We start from the raw sequence: 16834 nt of genomic DNA, 5'->3' as shown, positions 1-16834 counted from the left end.
AATGTGAGCTGGGTTGCCTGTTACTTGCAGAAACTGTGTGCCCTAACCGAAACAAAAATATCAAAAATGTGCCTCCACTTTGTGGGACCCTGCTTTGCTGGTGTAGTAAGCACTTTTCTGGCCCAACACTTCTGGCTACTGCAAGGGAGGAGAATCAAGAGGGTCAAGAGTGTCTATGTAAATTCATGTAGATAATAAGTTAACGTTTGTTAGTTTCTTCCTGGGTGCTGGGTGTTTTCCTAGTGGATTATCTTACAGAAACCTCACAAAACCCTTATGATTAAGTACAGCTCTTAACCTCATTTACCTGTGAGAAAATCTAGTCCAGGATTAAACAACTTGCCCAAGGATATATGGTGGGTAGCAGAGCCTGGATTCAAGCAAGACACCCTGACTTCCATATCTACTTGGGCCCTTCTTTGATAATACAAATTCAATAGAGACAAAAAAAGGTAGTCTATAGAGGCTGCAGTTGTAACTCAATGGTAGAGCGATTGCTTAGCATGCGTGAGGCACTGGGTTCAATCCTCAGCACCACATAAAAACAAGTAAATAAATTAAATAAAGGTTAAAAAAAAGTAATGCAATGCTTAAAAAAAAAAAAAAGTACAGAAAAGGTTAGTTTCAATGTGAAATACTTAGTCCCCTTAATAGGACATTTACTATGTTTGGGCATGGATCATGGTGTACATTCAAAAAGGATTTTAGTAATGTTCACAAGGTTAAACTCATTCTTTGGGGTCAACTAATTATGGACAATTTATTAATAAAATTTCAACTGCTTCTACATAGTACTATATTTTAATGGTAGAAACAGGAAAATGCACATCCTACAATTTGACAGTTAAGAATTTCATTGAATAATATTAACTGAGCCACCAGGTAAAGGAACTAAAGAAAATTTACTAAGTAACAACTTTATCCTTTAGTAAGAAGCTTAGGGTCTAAATGAAAGATAGAATGAGAATAGCAGGCATATGTGTACATATATTAAAGCTCAAAACACCAAGTACTTGCCCTGGATTATACATAAAATGTGTGTGGGGGGGAGGTGCACATCTTCTGAAGAGAAAGCCTATAACTTCCATGAATTTCTTAAAGAATTCTGACCATTACTACTCCCAAAATGCCAAAAAAGGACAACTCTAAAAAATTTTCGGCAGGGAAAAATGACTAATACATTCTTAATGCTTGTTCCATTTACATTTCTTTCTCCATGTTAATTATTTGATTAAGTCATGCATTTTTGTTCTGGTTACCATTTTTCCTAATTAAGACTTTTTGGGTCATGAGATAAAACCACTACTTCAAACCAGCTTAAGCAAAAAGACTTTCCTGGAAGGCTCTTGAGATAGCTAATGGAATCCCAAAGCCATGGAGTTTAACTGGCCCCACAGAGGATGGGGCCAGGAAGCCAGCAGTCAGCTTCCATTGCTTTCTTCTCTCACATTTGCCTGGTCTGTTGGTCTCTTGGAAAACCAGCATTCATTGCTTATGCATGCGCAAGCCCCAGGGCACTTGCCCTCAATCCTTAGTTTCTGTGTCCTCCCTTCATTGACCTGCTGGGTGACTAAACAGCATCTCACAGTCCTGATTCAAAGCTCCCAGGATGGAGAATCTGCTAATCCCATCAATGTCACAGAGATCCTGTATAGTAAACCTCACTGTTGTTCCTGAGTGTGAGCTGAGGCAACTCAGCAGAGGCAGGGGCGAAAGACATACCAGCAACATCTCCTACCCTGCTCATTTCCACTCATTTAAAGAGGATATGCTCTGTTTTGTTTGTTGTTTTTCAGTGCTGGGGATTGAACACAGGGGCACTGTGCCACTGAGCTACATCCCCAGCCTTATTTTATTCTTGGGCCAGGGCCTTACTAAGTGGCTAAAGCTGACCTCCAACTTGCAATTCTCCTGCCTCAGCTTCCCCAGATGCTGCTATTATAGGCCCTGGTCACAGTTAGAGATGACTCTCCTGCTGAAGCTGCCCAGTGGGTTAAATTGTTCTCTTGTGCCCTTTTGTTATCTTTGTTTGTTTGTTTACTTATTTATTTTTGGTACCAAGGTTGGACCCAAAGACACTTAACCACTGAGCTACATCCCAGCCCTTTTACTTTTTATTTTGAGACAGAGTCTCACTAGATTGCTCACGGCCTCACTAAGTGCTGAGGCTGTCTTCAAACCTGTGCTCTTCCAGCCTCAGCCTCCCAAGCAGCTGGGATTACAGGTGTGCACCACCACACCCAGCTAGGAATTGCTTTTTTAAGTATGCTTGTATTTCAGGAAATTTTCACTTATATTAGACTCTAGAATCTGAAAATATTCTCTGTTCCTAGGAAACAGTAATTGAGAAGATTTAAACACAGTGATCTTACTTTTACATCAAAGTCTCCAATATTTTGATCCAGGCCTTTTCTCTTTGTTGCAAGCCAAATTTTGAGGATTTGTATCATTTCATGTATTACAGTTTCTGATTCTCTCCACAATCTCCACCACTCCCACACACTCAAGTTAGATTTTTTTTTTTTTAATGGTCCTTCTGTGAATATTTATCTTAAAAGTTGTCACTATTGATCTACTGATTGGATCAACTATACATCTAAGAGGTGGTCAAAGGACAAAACTACAGCAATTTAAAGATCTTAATTGGCTTCGTTTTCCATTTTAGAATCAGGCAACACTTCATTCCATAAAACATAGCAATGAGTATTCCTATGACCTGAGCCAAAGAAGTTGGATTTACAGACAGAAAAGCCTAAAGAAAGCAAAAACAAAAGAACAAAAAGAGAATTGGTTATTTCAAAGTTACTTTCCCTGAAAGGTGGGGGTAGTATAGTAGAAAAATAATAGATTGGTTAACATCAGGCTATTTTTTGTGTAAGAAATAAAGCAAAGGCAACTTAGTCATCATGCTGTTTGGTGACTGTGGGTATAACTCGGTTTAGAGCATTTTCCTAGCATGTTCAAAGCCCTGGGTTCAACCCCCAACACAAGAAAAGAAAAAAGACTGGGAAAATTGACTATTATCTCTCTAATCCTGATTTCTCAGGTCAGATGAACAGCTTAGTTTCAGCTTGATAAATGAAACTGCTACATGACAACTTCCTATTGCTATGACAAAATACTTGAGAAAATCGGCCTAAAATGAGGAAAGATTTGTTTGGTTTCATTGTTTTAGAGGTTTTAATCCATGGTCCCTTGGCCTTGTTGCCTTTGAGCCTGTGGTAAGGCAACAAATCATGGAAGAAGCACATGGCAGAAGAAACAACATACATCATGGTCACTGGGAAAGAGAGAGAATAGGCCAGGGTCCTACTATCCCCTTCAAGGGCACACCCCCAGTGACCTCACTTCCTTCCACTAGACCCCACCTTATAAAAGTTGCATCACCTCCCAATAGTACCACAGGCTGGTGACTGTGCCTTTAGCACATGACCTTTGGGGAACATTTCAGATCCAAACCAATACAGACACCACTTTGATTTTTAGTTGGCACCACTGGGGCTTAGTGCAGGATTTTAGTCCAAAATAATGGTCAACTGTAATTTTTATTTAACAAGGTGAATCCCTTATATGTTTTATTTCATTAACCCTCTAGCATTTCCATGAGTGCTATGAGAGTCGTACTTTTTTAAAAAATGAATTTAATGAAGATTCTTAGAGGATGAAATTTATTTTTCAATATCCAATAATCTAACAGGGAATGTGGAAAACTTGGTGGGGAATCTGCTCAAATGAATACATACAGGATGCAATGGAGGGAAAACTAATAAAACCTCTAACTTCATGTACTTTTAGTTGACTTTAAAAATCTCTGATTTTGGAGGTCACACCGTCTACACAGGTCCTACTACCTGTGCTACAGATGACTCTCTAGCTGAAGTTGCCTAGTAAGTTAAAATTTTTCTCCTGTGCCCTTTTGTTCTTCTTTCCTAATCTGGTTCTTAATGATTGACTGAAAGGTTAGCTATTCCTTTTTAAAGGAATTTTCTAATCAGCAACTTTTCTTTAGAGTCACAGAACCCAGGACATTTGGTAACCTACAGATTACATCAGAATGTGTAACATCCCTTCTTACTCTCTAGTTCTGTACGTCAATGAACAAAAAGCATGTAAATTGCCATGATATTTAACTAGCAGAAAAAGAAATATGTTCATCTAAAGAATTATGGACCAGCCCCTGAAGGTCAAAGTTGAGGTTGGTTGTGATGTTCCAGCCAGAAAAATAGAAACACACGCCCTCGATGCCAAAAGATCCCATGTAATATGTAGTCTCCCTGCCCATTGCCCCCTGCACCTATTTTCCTTCCCTATAAAGTTCCTTTCTCATACCTGAGTTCTCTCAGATTTTCTGTTTTGGGAGGACAATAGCTCCCTGCATTTTCTCAGGGGGTCAGCCACTACATAAACCTAATTCGTTCCCACCAACTCTTGTCTCCTGAGTCTTAACTTTAAAGCAGCAAGCAGACGGACTTGGGTGTAGTAATGAAGAGACTCATACCCTATTATCCAATATTCATGATAGAGGGCAGGAGTGAACACCTCCTTCAGCTCCAATGAGTCTGGTCTAGAGCCTCATTTACCTGGGACCTCACAGAAGGGTTATACCCAGATTAATGAGAAGTTTGTGGAAACCATCAGCTCATTGGTCCTCAACCTGGGCTGTGCATCAGCACCCCAAACCAGTCATCACAATCTCTGAAAAATTTAACTTTCCGGTGATCCAAGATGGCGGACTAGAGGGTGACTGCATCTCCACTCACTCCAGAACCCAGGATTCAAGAAGGGGAGGCATTGAGACACTCGGACTAAAACAGAGCCACAGGGTAAGTCTCCCCCACTCGGTGAAGCTCAGCCCGGGCAGCAGGCCCGGATTCGGGAGGCTTATTAGAGTAGGGCAAGGCAGCTAGAGTCTTCCCCAGGCAGCCCTGCACACTCCAGCAGTGGGCTTCTCCCACACGGCCAGCTTCTCGGAGCAGGCCCCCCAGTGAGAGCCTTTCCACACAGAGCCAGCTCCAAGCCCTAGAACCAGTAGCAGACTAGGGGCAGCTTTCTTCGGAAGCACTGCATTATCAAGTTACTCCAAGACTTCAGGTTACTGAAGGCTGGGAGGTGATACACGGGAAAACTACAGGGACACTATAAGCCAATAGAGGAAATCTGCAATATCACAGAGTCCCACTGACATCTGACCAATATGAGAAAACAAGGGAAGACAATGTCGGAAACAAACCTAGATACTATATCAATAAAACCCAATGACAGCACAGCAGAAGAAATATCAGAAAGGGAGTTCAAAATGTACATAATTAAAACAATCAGGGAAGCAAATGAGGAGATGAAAGAGCAAATGCAGGCATTGAAGGAGGAGATGAAAAAGCAAATGCAGGCATTAAATGGTCACACCAATCAACAGTTAAAAGAGCAAATACGGGAAGCAAGAGATCAATTCAATAAAGAGTTAGAGATACTGAAAAACAAAAACAAACAGAAATTCTTGAAATGAAGGAAACAATAAACCAAGTTAAAAACTCCATAGAAAGCATAACCAATAGGATAGAACACCTGGAGGACAGAACCTCAGACATTGAAGACAAAATATTTCATCTTGAAAACAAGGTTGACCAAACAGAGAAGATGGTAAGAAATCATGAACAGAATCTACAAGAATTATGGGATATCATGAAAAGGCCAAATTTAAGAATTATTGGGATTGAGGAAGGCTTAGAGAAACAAACCAAAGGAATGAACAATCTATTCAATGAAATAATACCACAAAATTTCCCAAATCTGAAGAAAGAAATGGAAAACCAGGTACAAGAGGCTTATAGGACTCCAAATATACAAAATTACAACAGATCTACACCAAGGCACATTATTATGAAAATACCTAACATACAAAATAAAGACAGAATTTTAAAGGCCACGAGAGAAAAGAATCAAATTACATTCAGGGGGAAACCAATAAGAATATCAGCAGATTTTTCAATCCAGACCCTAAAAGCTAGAAGGGCCTGGAACAACATTTACCAAGCCCTGAAAGAAAATGGATGCCAACCAAGAATCTTATACCCAGCAAAACTTACTTTCAGATTTGACGATGAAATAAAATCCTTCCATGATAAACAAAAGCTAAAGGAATTTACAAAAAGAAAGCCGGCATTACAGACCATTCTCAGCAAAATATTCCATGAGGAAGAGATGAAAAACAATGATGCAAATCAGCAACGGGAGGAACTAGCCTAAAGGAATAGCCAAATAAAGGAGAAACCAAATCATGTCAAAAAAACAAAAATGAGTCAAATGACTGGGAATACAAATCATATCACAATAATAACCCTGAATGTTAATGGCCTGAACTCAGCAATCAAAAGACATAGACTAGCAGATTGGATTAAAAAGAAAAATCCAACAATATGCTGCCTGCAAGAGACTCATCTCATAGAAAGAGATATCCATAGACTAAAGGTGAAAGGATGGGAAAAAACATACCATGCACACGGACACAGCAAAAAAGCTGGAGTATCCATCCTCATTTCAGATAATGTGGACCTCAAGCCAAAACTAGTCAGAAGGGATAAAGAAGGACATTACATACTGCTTAAGAGAAGCATAAATCAGCAAGACATAACAATCATAAATATCTATGCCCCGAACATTGGCTCATCCATGTACGTCAAACAAATCCTTCTCAATTCCAGAAATCAAATAGACCACAACACAATAATACTAGGCGATTTTAACACACCTCTCTCACCACTGGATAAATCTTCCAAACAAAAATTGAATAAAGAAACCATAGATCTTAATAACACAATCAACAATTTAGACTTAACCGACTTATATAGAATATACCATCCAACAAAGAATGAATACACTTTCTTCTCAGCAGCACATGGATCCTTCTCTAAAATAGACCATGTTTTATGCCACAAAGCTACTGTTAGCAAATACAAGAAGATAGAGATACTACCTTGTACTCTATCAGATCATAATGGATTGAAATTAGAAATAAATGACAGAATAAAAAACAGAAACTTCTCCAATACTTGGAGATTAAATAATACACTATTATACAATGAATGGATAGCAGAAGACATCAGGAGGGAAATTAAAAAATTCTTAGAAGTAAACGAGAACAAAGACACATCATATCAAAACCTCTGGGACACTATGAAAGCAGTACTTAGAGGAAGATTTATTTCATGGGTGCATTCAACAAAAGAAGTAGAAATCAACAAATAAATGACTTAACACTACAGCTCAAAGCCCTAGAAAAAGAAGAGCAGACCAACACCAAAAGTAGTAGAAGACAGGAAATAGTTAAAATCAGAGCCGAAATCAACGCAATTGAAACAAAAGAAACAATCGGAAAAATTAACAAAATAAATAGTTGGTTCTTTGAAAAAATAAACAAAATTGATAAACCCTTAGCCACACTAACAAAGAGGAAGAGGGAGAAAACTCAAATTACTAAAATTCTGAATGAACAAGGAAATATCACAACAAACACGAGTGAAATACAAAACATAATTAGAAGCTATTTTGAAAATCTATACTCCAACAAAACAGAAAACCTAGAAGACATCAACAAGTTTCTAGAGACATGAATCTCCTAAACTGAACGAGGAGAACATACACAACTTAAATAATATCAATTTCAACTACTGAAATAGAAGAGGTCATCAAAAGCCTACCAACAAAGAAAAGTCCGGGACCAGATGGGTTCTCAGCCGAGCTCTACAAAATCTTTAAAGAAGAGCTCATTCCAATACTTCTCAAAATATTTCATAAAATAGAAGAGGAGGGAACCCTCCCAAACTCATTCTATGAAGCCAATATCACCCTGATACCTAAACCAGACAGAGACATCGAGGAAAGAAATTTTCAGACCAATATCCTTAATGAACATTGACGCAAAAATTCTCAACAAAATTTTAGCAAATCACATACAAAAATATATTAAAAAGATAGTGCACCACGATCAAGTGGGTTTTATCCCAGGGATGCAAGGTTGGTTCAACATCCGGAAATCAATAAATGTCATTCACCATATCAACAGACTAAAAGTTAAGAATCACATGATTATTTCAATAGATGCAGAAAAAGCATTCAATAAAATACAGCATCACTTCATGCTCAAAACACTAGAAAAAATCGGGGTAGTGGGAACAATCCTTAACATTGTAAAGGCCATCTACGCTAAGCCCATGGCCAATATCATTCTAAATGATGAAAAACTGAAAGCATTCCCCTAAAAACTGAAACAAGGCAGGGATGCCCTCTTTCACCACTTCTATTCAACATCGTTCTTAGACTCTAGCCAGAGCAATTAGACAAACCAAAGAAATTAAAGGGATATGAATTGGAAAAGAAGAACTCAAACTATCCCTGTTCGCTGATGACATGATTATATATTTAGAGGAACCTGGAAATTCGACCAGAAAACTCTTAGAACTCATAAGTGAATTCAGTAAAGTAGCAGGATACAAGATCAATGCTCATAAATCCAACGCATTTTTATACATAAGTGATGAATCTTCAGAAAGAGAAATTAGGAAAACTACCCCATTCACAATAGCATTGAAAAAAATAAAATACTTGGGAATCAATCTCACAAAAGAGTGAAGGACCTCTACAATGAGAACTGCAGAACACTAAAGAAAGAAATTAAAGAACACCTTAGAAGACGGAAAGATCTCCCATGTTCTTGGATAGGCAGAATTAATATTGTCAAAATGGCCATACTACCTAAAGTGCTATACAGATTCAATGCAATTCCAACTAAAATCCCAATGATGTACCTTACAGAAATAGAGCAAGCAATTATGAAATTCATCTGTAAGAATAAAAAACCCAGAATAGCTAAAGCAATCCTCAGTAGAAAGAGCGAAGCAGGGGGTATCACAATACCAGATCTTCAACTCTACTGCAAAGCAATAGTAACAAAAACGGCATGGTATTGGTACCAAAATAGACAGGTAGATCAATGGTACAGAATAGAGGACATGGACACAAACCCAAATAAATACAATTTTCTCATACTAGACAAAGGTGCAAAAAAATATGCAATGGAGAAAAGATAGCCTCTTCAACAAATGGTGCTGGGAAAACTGGAAAACCATATGCAACACCTATCTCTCACCCTGCACAAAACTCAACTCAAAGTGGATCAAGGACCTTGGAATCAGACCAGAGACCCTGCATCTTATAGAAGAAAAAGTAGGTCCAAACCTTCAACTTGTTGGCTTAGGAGCAGACTTCCTTAACAGGACTCCCATACCACAAGAAATAAAAGCAAGAATCAACAACTGGGATAGAGTCAAACTAAAAAGCTTTCTCTCAGCAAAGGAAACTACCAGTAATGTGAAGAGAGAGCCTACAGAGTGGGAGAATATCTTTGCCACTCATACTTCAGATAGAGCACTAATTTCCAGAATCTATAAAGACCTCAAAAAACTCTACACTAAGAATACAAATAACCCAATCAACAAATGGGCCAAGGAAACGAACAGACACTTCACAGAAGATGTACAAGCAATCAACAGATATATGAAAAATGTTCAACATCTCTAGTAATAAGAGAAATGCAAATCAAAACTACCCTAAGATTTCATCTCACCCCAATTAGAATGGCAAATATCAAGAACACAAGCAACAATAGGTGTTGGCGAGGAGGAGGATGTGGGGAAAAAGGTACACTCATACATTGCTGGTGGGGTTGCAAATTAGTGCAGCCACTCTGGAAAGCAGTATGGAGATTCCTCAGAAAGCTTGGAATGGAACCACCATTTGACCTCGCTATCCCACTCCTTCGCCTATACCCAAAGGACTTAAAATCAGCATACTACAGAGATACAGCCACATCAATGTGCTTAGCTGCTCAATTCAGCATAGCCAGATTGTGGAACCAACCTAGATGCCCTTCAATTGATGAATGGATAAAGAAACTGTGACATATATATATACAATGAAATATTACTCTGCCATGAAGAATGATAAAATTATGGCATTTGCAGGCAAATGGATGAAATTGGAGAATATCATGCTAAGTCAGATAAGCCAATCTCAAAAAACTAAAGGACACATGATCTCGCTGATAAGAGGATGAGGACATATAATGGGGGGTAAGGAGGGGTTAGCGTTAGGGTTAGGTTTAGGTTTAGGGTTAGGGATAAGGAGGGTGGTAAGAATGGAGGAAGGAAGGACTGTATAGAGGGAAAAGAGTGGTAGGAGTGGTGGGGGGGAAGGGAAAAAAATAATAGAATGAATCAAACAACATTGCCCTATGTAAATTTATGATTACACAAATGGTATGCCTTGACTCCATGTACAAATAGAGAAACAACATGTATCCCACTTGTTTAAATAATTTAAAAAAATTTTTAACTTTCCCAGGAGGCACATATCCCCAAGGTTGAAGATGACCACATTTGATGAAATTTTCAGGCAAGATATGTGGTACAGTTTGCAAAAGAGGGATAAATGGCTTTTTTTCATATTTCATTTTTATGATAAATATCTTTTGCTATACATAAAATTTGGAAATCAAGGAAAAAGGAAATGCATTCAAAACTCCAACATAAAGAGACCACCACTGGTACCATTTTATTAATTTCCTACTAATATTTTTCTTATCCATATTTTTATATAACCAGGCCTTCCTATAAATACACAGAGGTTTTGCTATCTTCGCACTATTGACCCATTTTCCAGTCAAAGGAATCAGTAGGATTATGAATTAATAAGTTCAAATTTTATCATTGCCTTTCTTTGCCATTCCCCCACCTGCTCTTGGACTCACCAAAGCCGAACATTAAAACACAGAAACAGTTTTACCAGTACAGGTTCTCTTGAAATCTTTGACTTCAGATTCTAAGGACCCACTTGCTTTGTCATTCCTACAAATCCTTACTTGGAAGCACCTGGAAATTCTTGAGATCTTTGAGTCCACAGTTCTGAATTTTGAGGACAATCTAACCTCATGTCCCTTCTCTGCATTTCCACAGCCTCTCCCAAAAATGGTACAACTGAGATGGGATCCCTGCCCCACAGGGAGTGCCCACCCTGACCTCACACCACTCAAGTGACCAGCAAGCTACCAGGGGACAGTGGCTTTGCCTGTCCTCCCATTGAAGGTGTTAGTTGTCCCCCTCTGCAATGAGACAAGGAAATAATAGGAATTGCTATAGTTGTGTATTATGTAGTAATAATAAGCTGTATTTGGTATTTGCCTGGACTTGTAAAACTAAAATCATAAAAAGTGCCTGGTGACAAACTTGCTGTGTGGCAGGATGACACTCCTGAACTATGCCGATGTGAACCTATATCTATGATTTGAGTGGTAGCTCCTAGTCTAGTCATGTTCTGGTCTTTATCAATGAAGACCAGAGCATGACTGGGCTGAAAATCACTACTTAAACCCCTGGACTTTTGGAGCAAACTATCAGCAGCACCATGACCAGAGGACTCCATGTCGCTGTCTCTTGACTGCCCTGGCTGCTGTCCACACTATTGCTGATTGCTGATTGACCATTCTCACCCAGGCCAGACAACTAACCACCTCTCCCGCGACGATGATTGCCATCCAGCCTCCAGCTTATCAGACACCCGAGGACATACGAAGACATCCGAGGAGCTGAGAGAGGCTATGGCTGAGAAGAATCCCCTAGATCTTGTTGACTGACTTCTTGGCGAAGAGATGTTGCATTGAGTAAGTCCATGGGGATTGGACTCTAGGTGAATAAGGGTGTGAATCTTCAATGTATTTGTGACTTGCTATTATTAGGACTGTTAAGTTGAGTGTGTATTGCATGAATAAAATCCACTTGTTGGAACCATACTTGATTCCTCTCTTCCTCATTGCTCGTGACACCCTCAAAACAGAAGTCCTTGTCCATGGGCATCTGGACTCTTCTCTAGAAACCTAAATTCTCTGAATAGTTTATATTTCAACTAGGTTTATATGTGTAATTATTTTGAATAATCATGACGGGCTACTCAGGGAGAAATGAAACTGACTAAAGGAAGGATTACATGTATACTAGATTTATATGCACACACACACGTAAATTATTCATGAGTACGGGTAAAAGATTATGTGTCTATGAGTACACTTATTTTTTCTTTCTTTCTTTGGTACTGGGGATTGAGCCCAGGGTGGTGCTTAACCACTGAGTCACATCCCCAGCACTTTTTTTTTTTTTTTTTTGAAGCAGGATCTCACTAAATTGCTTAGGCCCTTGTTCAGTTGCTAAGGCTGGCTTCAAACTTGTGATTCTCCTGTTTCAGCGTCCTAAACTGCTGGGATTACAGGGGTATGTCACAGCTTCTAGCCTATGAGCACATTTTTTGTTGGAAAAGAAGAGTGAATGAGACTTCATTTTAGAAGACACGCCCACCCCACATGTCCATTGTGATCTGTTAAACCAGGAGACCGTGGTTCCAGGACTAAGCTCCTGCACTGGCCCCAACAAATCAGACAACAACAGAAACTAAACTTTTATTCGATCTTCTCAGAAACCAGGAGACATAACAGGCAAGTTTCCTAAACAGGCCTGTTTCATAATAATGAAGTTCTCTCTCCTAGAATCCTTAAATGAATAATCAATTATTTTTCTATCTGTCTTCCTATTTATCCCCATCTGACAAGAAACATGACTTTGAAATGACCAATCTGCTCTTTATTCTTCATTTTTGCTTTTATTAGTCCTTCTCTGTCTATAATCTATTTGCTCAGCCCAGTAGACTATTCATTCTATTTTGTGGAATAAAATGTTGCCCGATTATAGAATCAAAAATAAAGTCAATTAAGATCTATACGTAAGTTGTTGTAATTTTTTTTTTAATTTTTATTTATTTATTTATTTTTTTTTTTTTTTTTTTTTTTTTTTGCAGTACTGGGGATCGAACTCAGGGCCTTGTGCTTGCAAGGCAAGCACTCTACCAGCTGAGCTATCTCCCCAGCCCGTAATTTTGTCTTTTGACAGATCCATGGGCAGGTAAAGAAATGACAGAGTCTCACTCCATCATATTTGCCTTTGTCCCCTGCAAAGCCCTCATCAACACTTTCCAGCTCTGTTTGTAAAAGTACCACTAGTTTATAGAGTAAACATTAAAGAATAATTAAGCAAGAATGATTTCCTTGCTTCCCAACAAAAAGTACATTAAGAAGGACTGGATTAAGAAAATGTGGTATACACAATGAAATATTACTCAGTCATTAAAGAAGAATGAAATGTTGTAACTTGTAGATATATGGATGGATCTGGAAGATGTTTAAGTATAGTGAGCCAGGCACAGACAGGAAAATTCTACATGTTCTCATTCATATGTGGAAGCTAAAAAAGTTGATCTCATAAAAGTTGAGAGCAGAATAGTGGGTAACAGAGACCAGTAAGAGAGCAATGAGGAGAGATAGAGGGAAACTGGGTAAAAAGGAGAAAAATACATAGAATGAAAACATTCTTAAAAAAAAAAAAAAAAAAAAAAAACAGAAATTTCCATTTCCACAAATTATTATTATGAAGTTCTTCTGTTAATATAAGACTGGATTGATTTTATAAATGATCACATCTTATAATTGTAAAATACAGTAACTCTACAAAGAACTTTTGTATGTAGTTATATTTCCTCATTTAAACTTAAAAATTATGCTTGGATTTTTAAAGATTTAAGACCCTTCTAAACCTATAAAATTTTGTTATTTCAAAGTAGTTCAGGAGTTTTATAACAATTTAGTCATAGAAATACATATCAGCATAAAGATTGTAATTTATTTTGGTTCTTTTTTCCCTCATAACAAGAAATTACAGGATTTGTTGAGACCTACAGTTTTGTCAGCTGATGCCAACAATAGTATTTGAACTATGACCTTGATTCAAATAGAAACTAACATTCCAGCTGGGCATGGTGGTGCACACCTGTGATCCCAGAGATTAAAGAGGCTAGGGCTGGAGGATCCAGAGTTCAAAACCAGACTCCAATTTAGCAAGGCCCTAAGCAACTTAGCAAGACTCTAACTCAATATAAAATATGAAAAAGGCTGGGGATGTGACTCAATGGTTAAGCGCCTCTGGATTCAATCCCCTGTACCAAAAAAGAAAGAAAAAGAAAAAATAATAATAATAAAATAAACAAACTAGGATTCCATCTCTTTCTCAGGCCACATCATGCCCAAAGACCATGTATCATGTAGACAGAAGGCTAGAATTTTAGGATTTTATAACTGGAAGGCACATGAGAGATCTTTGAGAAAAATCCTTTCATTTTTGTTTGTTTGTTTTTGTTTTTGCAATACTAGAGTTCACTGAGTTACATCCTCAGTCCTTTTCCCCTATTTTTTTGACTGATGCATTATAGTTACTGTACATAATGGCAGGATTTGCTGTCATAAATTTGTGCATACACACAATATAATACAATTTAGCTATTATCATTCCCTAGTAGTTCCCATTTCCCTTCTTTCTTCTCTCCCCCAGTCCCTTTCTTCTACTCTAAAGATTTCCAGAAGGAATATGTTATAATGTTCCACAGCACAATAGGGTTATTGTAGTTCATAACAAATTATTTATATTTTATTTAAAAATCTAGAAGAGTTTAAAGTTTCCCAACATGAAGAAATGACAAATGTTGAAGGAGATGCAAGTGCTAATTACTCTGATTTTATCATTACAAGTGGTACATATACATCAAATATCACACCATACCCCATAAATATAAATAATTATTACATGTCAATTAAAGAAGAAAAAAAATCCAAATAAACCTTCCATTCCTTATAATTTAAGGGAAAAAAAAGCCTTCATAATTGATCACTCTTTAGAACGTCATTCCAAAAATTTCATTAATTTGCATGCCACTTTAGAAGTATGTTAAGATAAAGAAAGTATATGCATCAAGATTAATAAAGTATAAATGAACACAGCAACCAGAGCAATGTAGAGAAGCTGATATATCAGCCCTGAAGGCTAAACACTATGTGATCGATGGTGAGCAATTTGGTTTTGAGGAAAAGTATACAAAGCAATTAGTAGAAAGAAAATCCATAACATGGTCGGTGCTGATAAATGGGGATTAAAATAGTATAATTCATAATCAATATTATACTTCTCTTTTCAAATATCCATGTTATTTCACCAGTTATGACTTTGTCCATTCTTAAGGTTTTAAAGTAATTTTAGAAAAAGACACTAGGTAGTGGAATCCTCCAGCAAAGTCTAGCAACAAGATCTCCCGGGCCGTGTGTAAGCCCATTCCTCTTCTAATCTAGCATCTTCTGAGCCTTGTTTCAGGAAATAAAAAGAATGATTAAACTCACCTTATACTTTTGCCATATGTTTGACTCTTTCATCTGTCTGGAAAATTTGGAGGCCTGAAGGTCCTTAATATATTGGTCTGAAAAACATCTCTGCAATTCTTGGTAACCATGACAAACAAAAAGAAAGAGTCAGAACACAAGAGGAGGTTTCAACAAGAAGGCCCTCACAAAAATTTCCAGTGCAGGTCAGAGAGGCTACAGAATCCAACCAAACAGGATTTTCCTCTTATCCCTCATCTGGATCTGAGATTGCTGCCCTCAAGAACCAATTGTGAAGCCCTGAGGCCCTAGCACAGCCCAAGAGTCTCCCAGAAACATTCAAATGTGGAGTGAGAACCCCAGCTTCTACAGCAGACAGTGATTGACCTCAATATCACCATTGCAGACCTTAGAAAGCTCCAGGGCTGGGGATGTAGCTCAGCAATAGAGTGTGGTTTTTAGCAAGCACAAAGCTCTGGGTTCGATCCCTGCATCATAGTTAAACCAACAAATAAAAAAATCCAGCAGAGTTCCACCTGGACACACCTGCCAAGTCTCCTTCATATAATTTCTGTAGCTCTTCCTTTTTTGTCTTCCGCCAAATCAGTACACAACTCCATCATTTGATTCACCCAACATACCAGAGGATGGTTTATAAAAGTGACAGAGCAGGCACACAGCAATGTGGTCTTAATTTCACCAGAATAAGCTTTTCCTATCAGATTAATTACACTTTCATTATTAACTTTCCCCACCACAGATACCCTGCAAACTCATCTGGTGGATATTTATTGAAGTGGGGCCTAGAAGCTCATGTGAAGGAACTCTTATGGTGGAAGCTTGCTCCTGAGATGACAGATATCCCTCCTGGAAGTCCTCACAAGGTCTTTCTTAGGACAACTGAGAGGAAGGCAGAAGAAGGAAAGTGATTCATTTAGAAAGAAAATGAACCAATGTGCAGCCATCCCAGCGTTAGAGTAGAATCTCCATCCCAGCAGCATAACTGAACTCCCTCATACATGTCTCAGTCTGTAATTCAAGTAGGCTAATAGAGAAGTAGTTGGACATAAAAAACTGCAAAGAGTAAAAGAAATTCCGTGGTGATCACATAATGGCACTTGGAACGGGGAGGCCAGCAGCCAGTTCTGCCTCTGTCAAACTCTGAGGCCCCTTTACCTCTCCCTGACTTCACTCGTCCCACTTCACTCAGCCTGAGGAAAGTTGAATACTCTGGAGGTCTGGGGAGCTGCTAGGGACTAAATAGGTGGTGTGGGGGAGGGGCGAGGAGCCTGAGTTAGAGATGCTAAGGTCCCAGTTGGGGGTTGGGAAGGCAGAATGGGTGGGGCCTTCTCCCCTCATCACTTCCTTTCCTGATGGCCTCCCTTTAGATTGTTCCCCTGATAACTTAACTAGTAGGTCTCACTGCCAGCCTGTCCCAGATCACTCTGTCCTCCAGCTGTAACCAGAGCTATGTCTCCAAATCCTAATCACTTGGCTCCCTACTTCCCAGGGCCCAATTTTAAGACAGGATAAACCTAA

The 16834-nt window shown here is 38.5% G+C and overlaps 1 protein-coding gene across 1 annotated transcript in view; it reads left to right on the top strand.

Annotated features, from left to right (window-relative positions):
- DCTN6 (dynactin subunit 6) overlaps nt 1-11837 on the top strand; it is a 41949-nt gene extending 30112 nt beyond the window's left edge. The window contains exon 7 of the mRNA XM_079140262.1: nt 11007-11837. Coding sequence (XP_078996388.1) covers nt 11007-11087 — 81 coding nt within the window. The 3' untranslated portion in view covers nt 11088-11837. The remainder of the gene's footprint in view (nt 1-11006) is intronic.
- Nucleotides 11838-16834: the final 4997 nt, after the last annotated feature.

This window comes from Sciurus vulgaris (assembly GCF_902686455.1).
Source record: "Sciurus vulgaris genome assembly, chromosome: 5".
In the NCBI taxonomy this organism is placed as follows: domain Eukaryota; kingdom Metazoa; phylum Chordata; class Mammalia; order Rodentia; family Sciuridae; genus Sciurus; species Sciurus vulgaris.
Note: the sequence above shows the minus strand (reverse complement) of the source record. Positions and strands in the feature narration are given on the sequence as shown.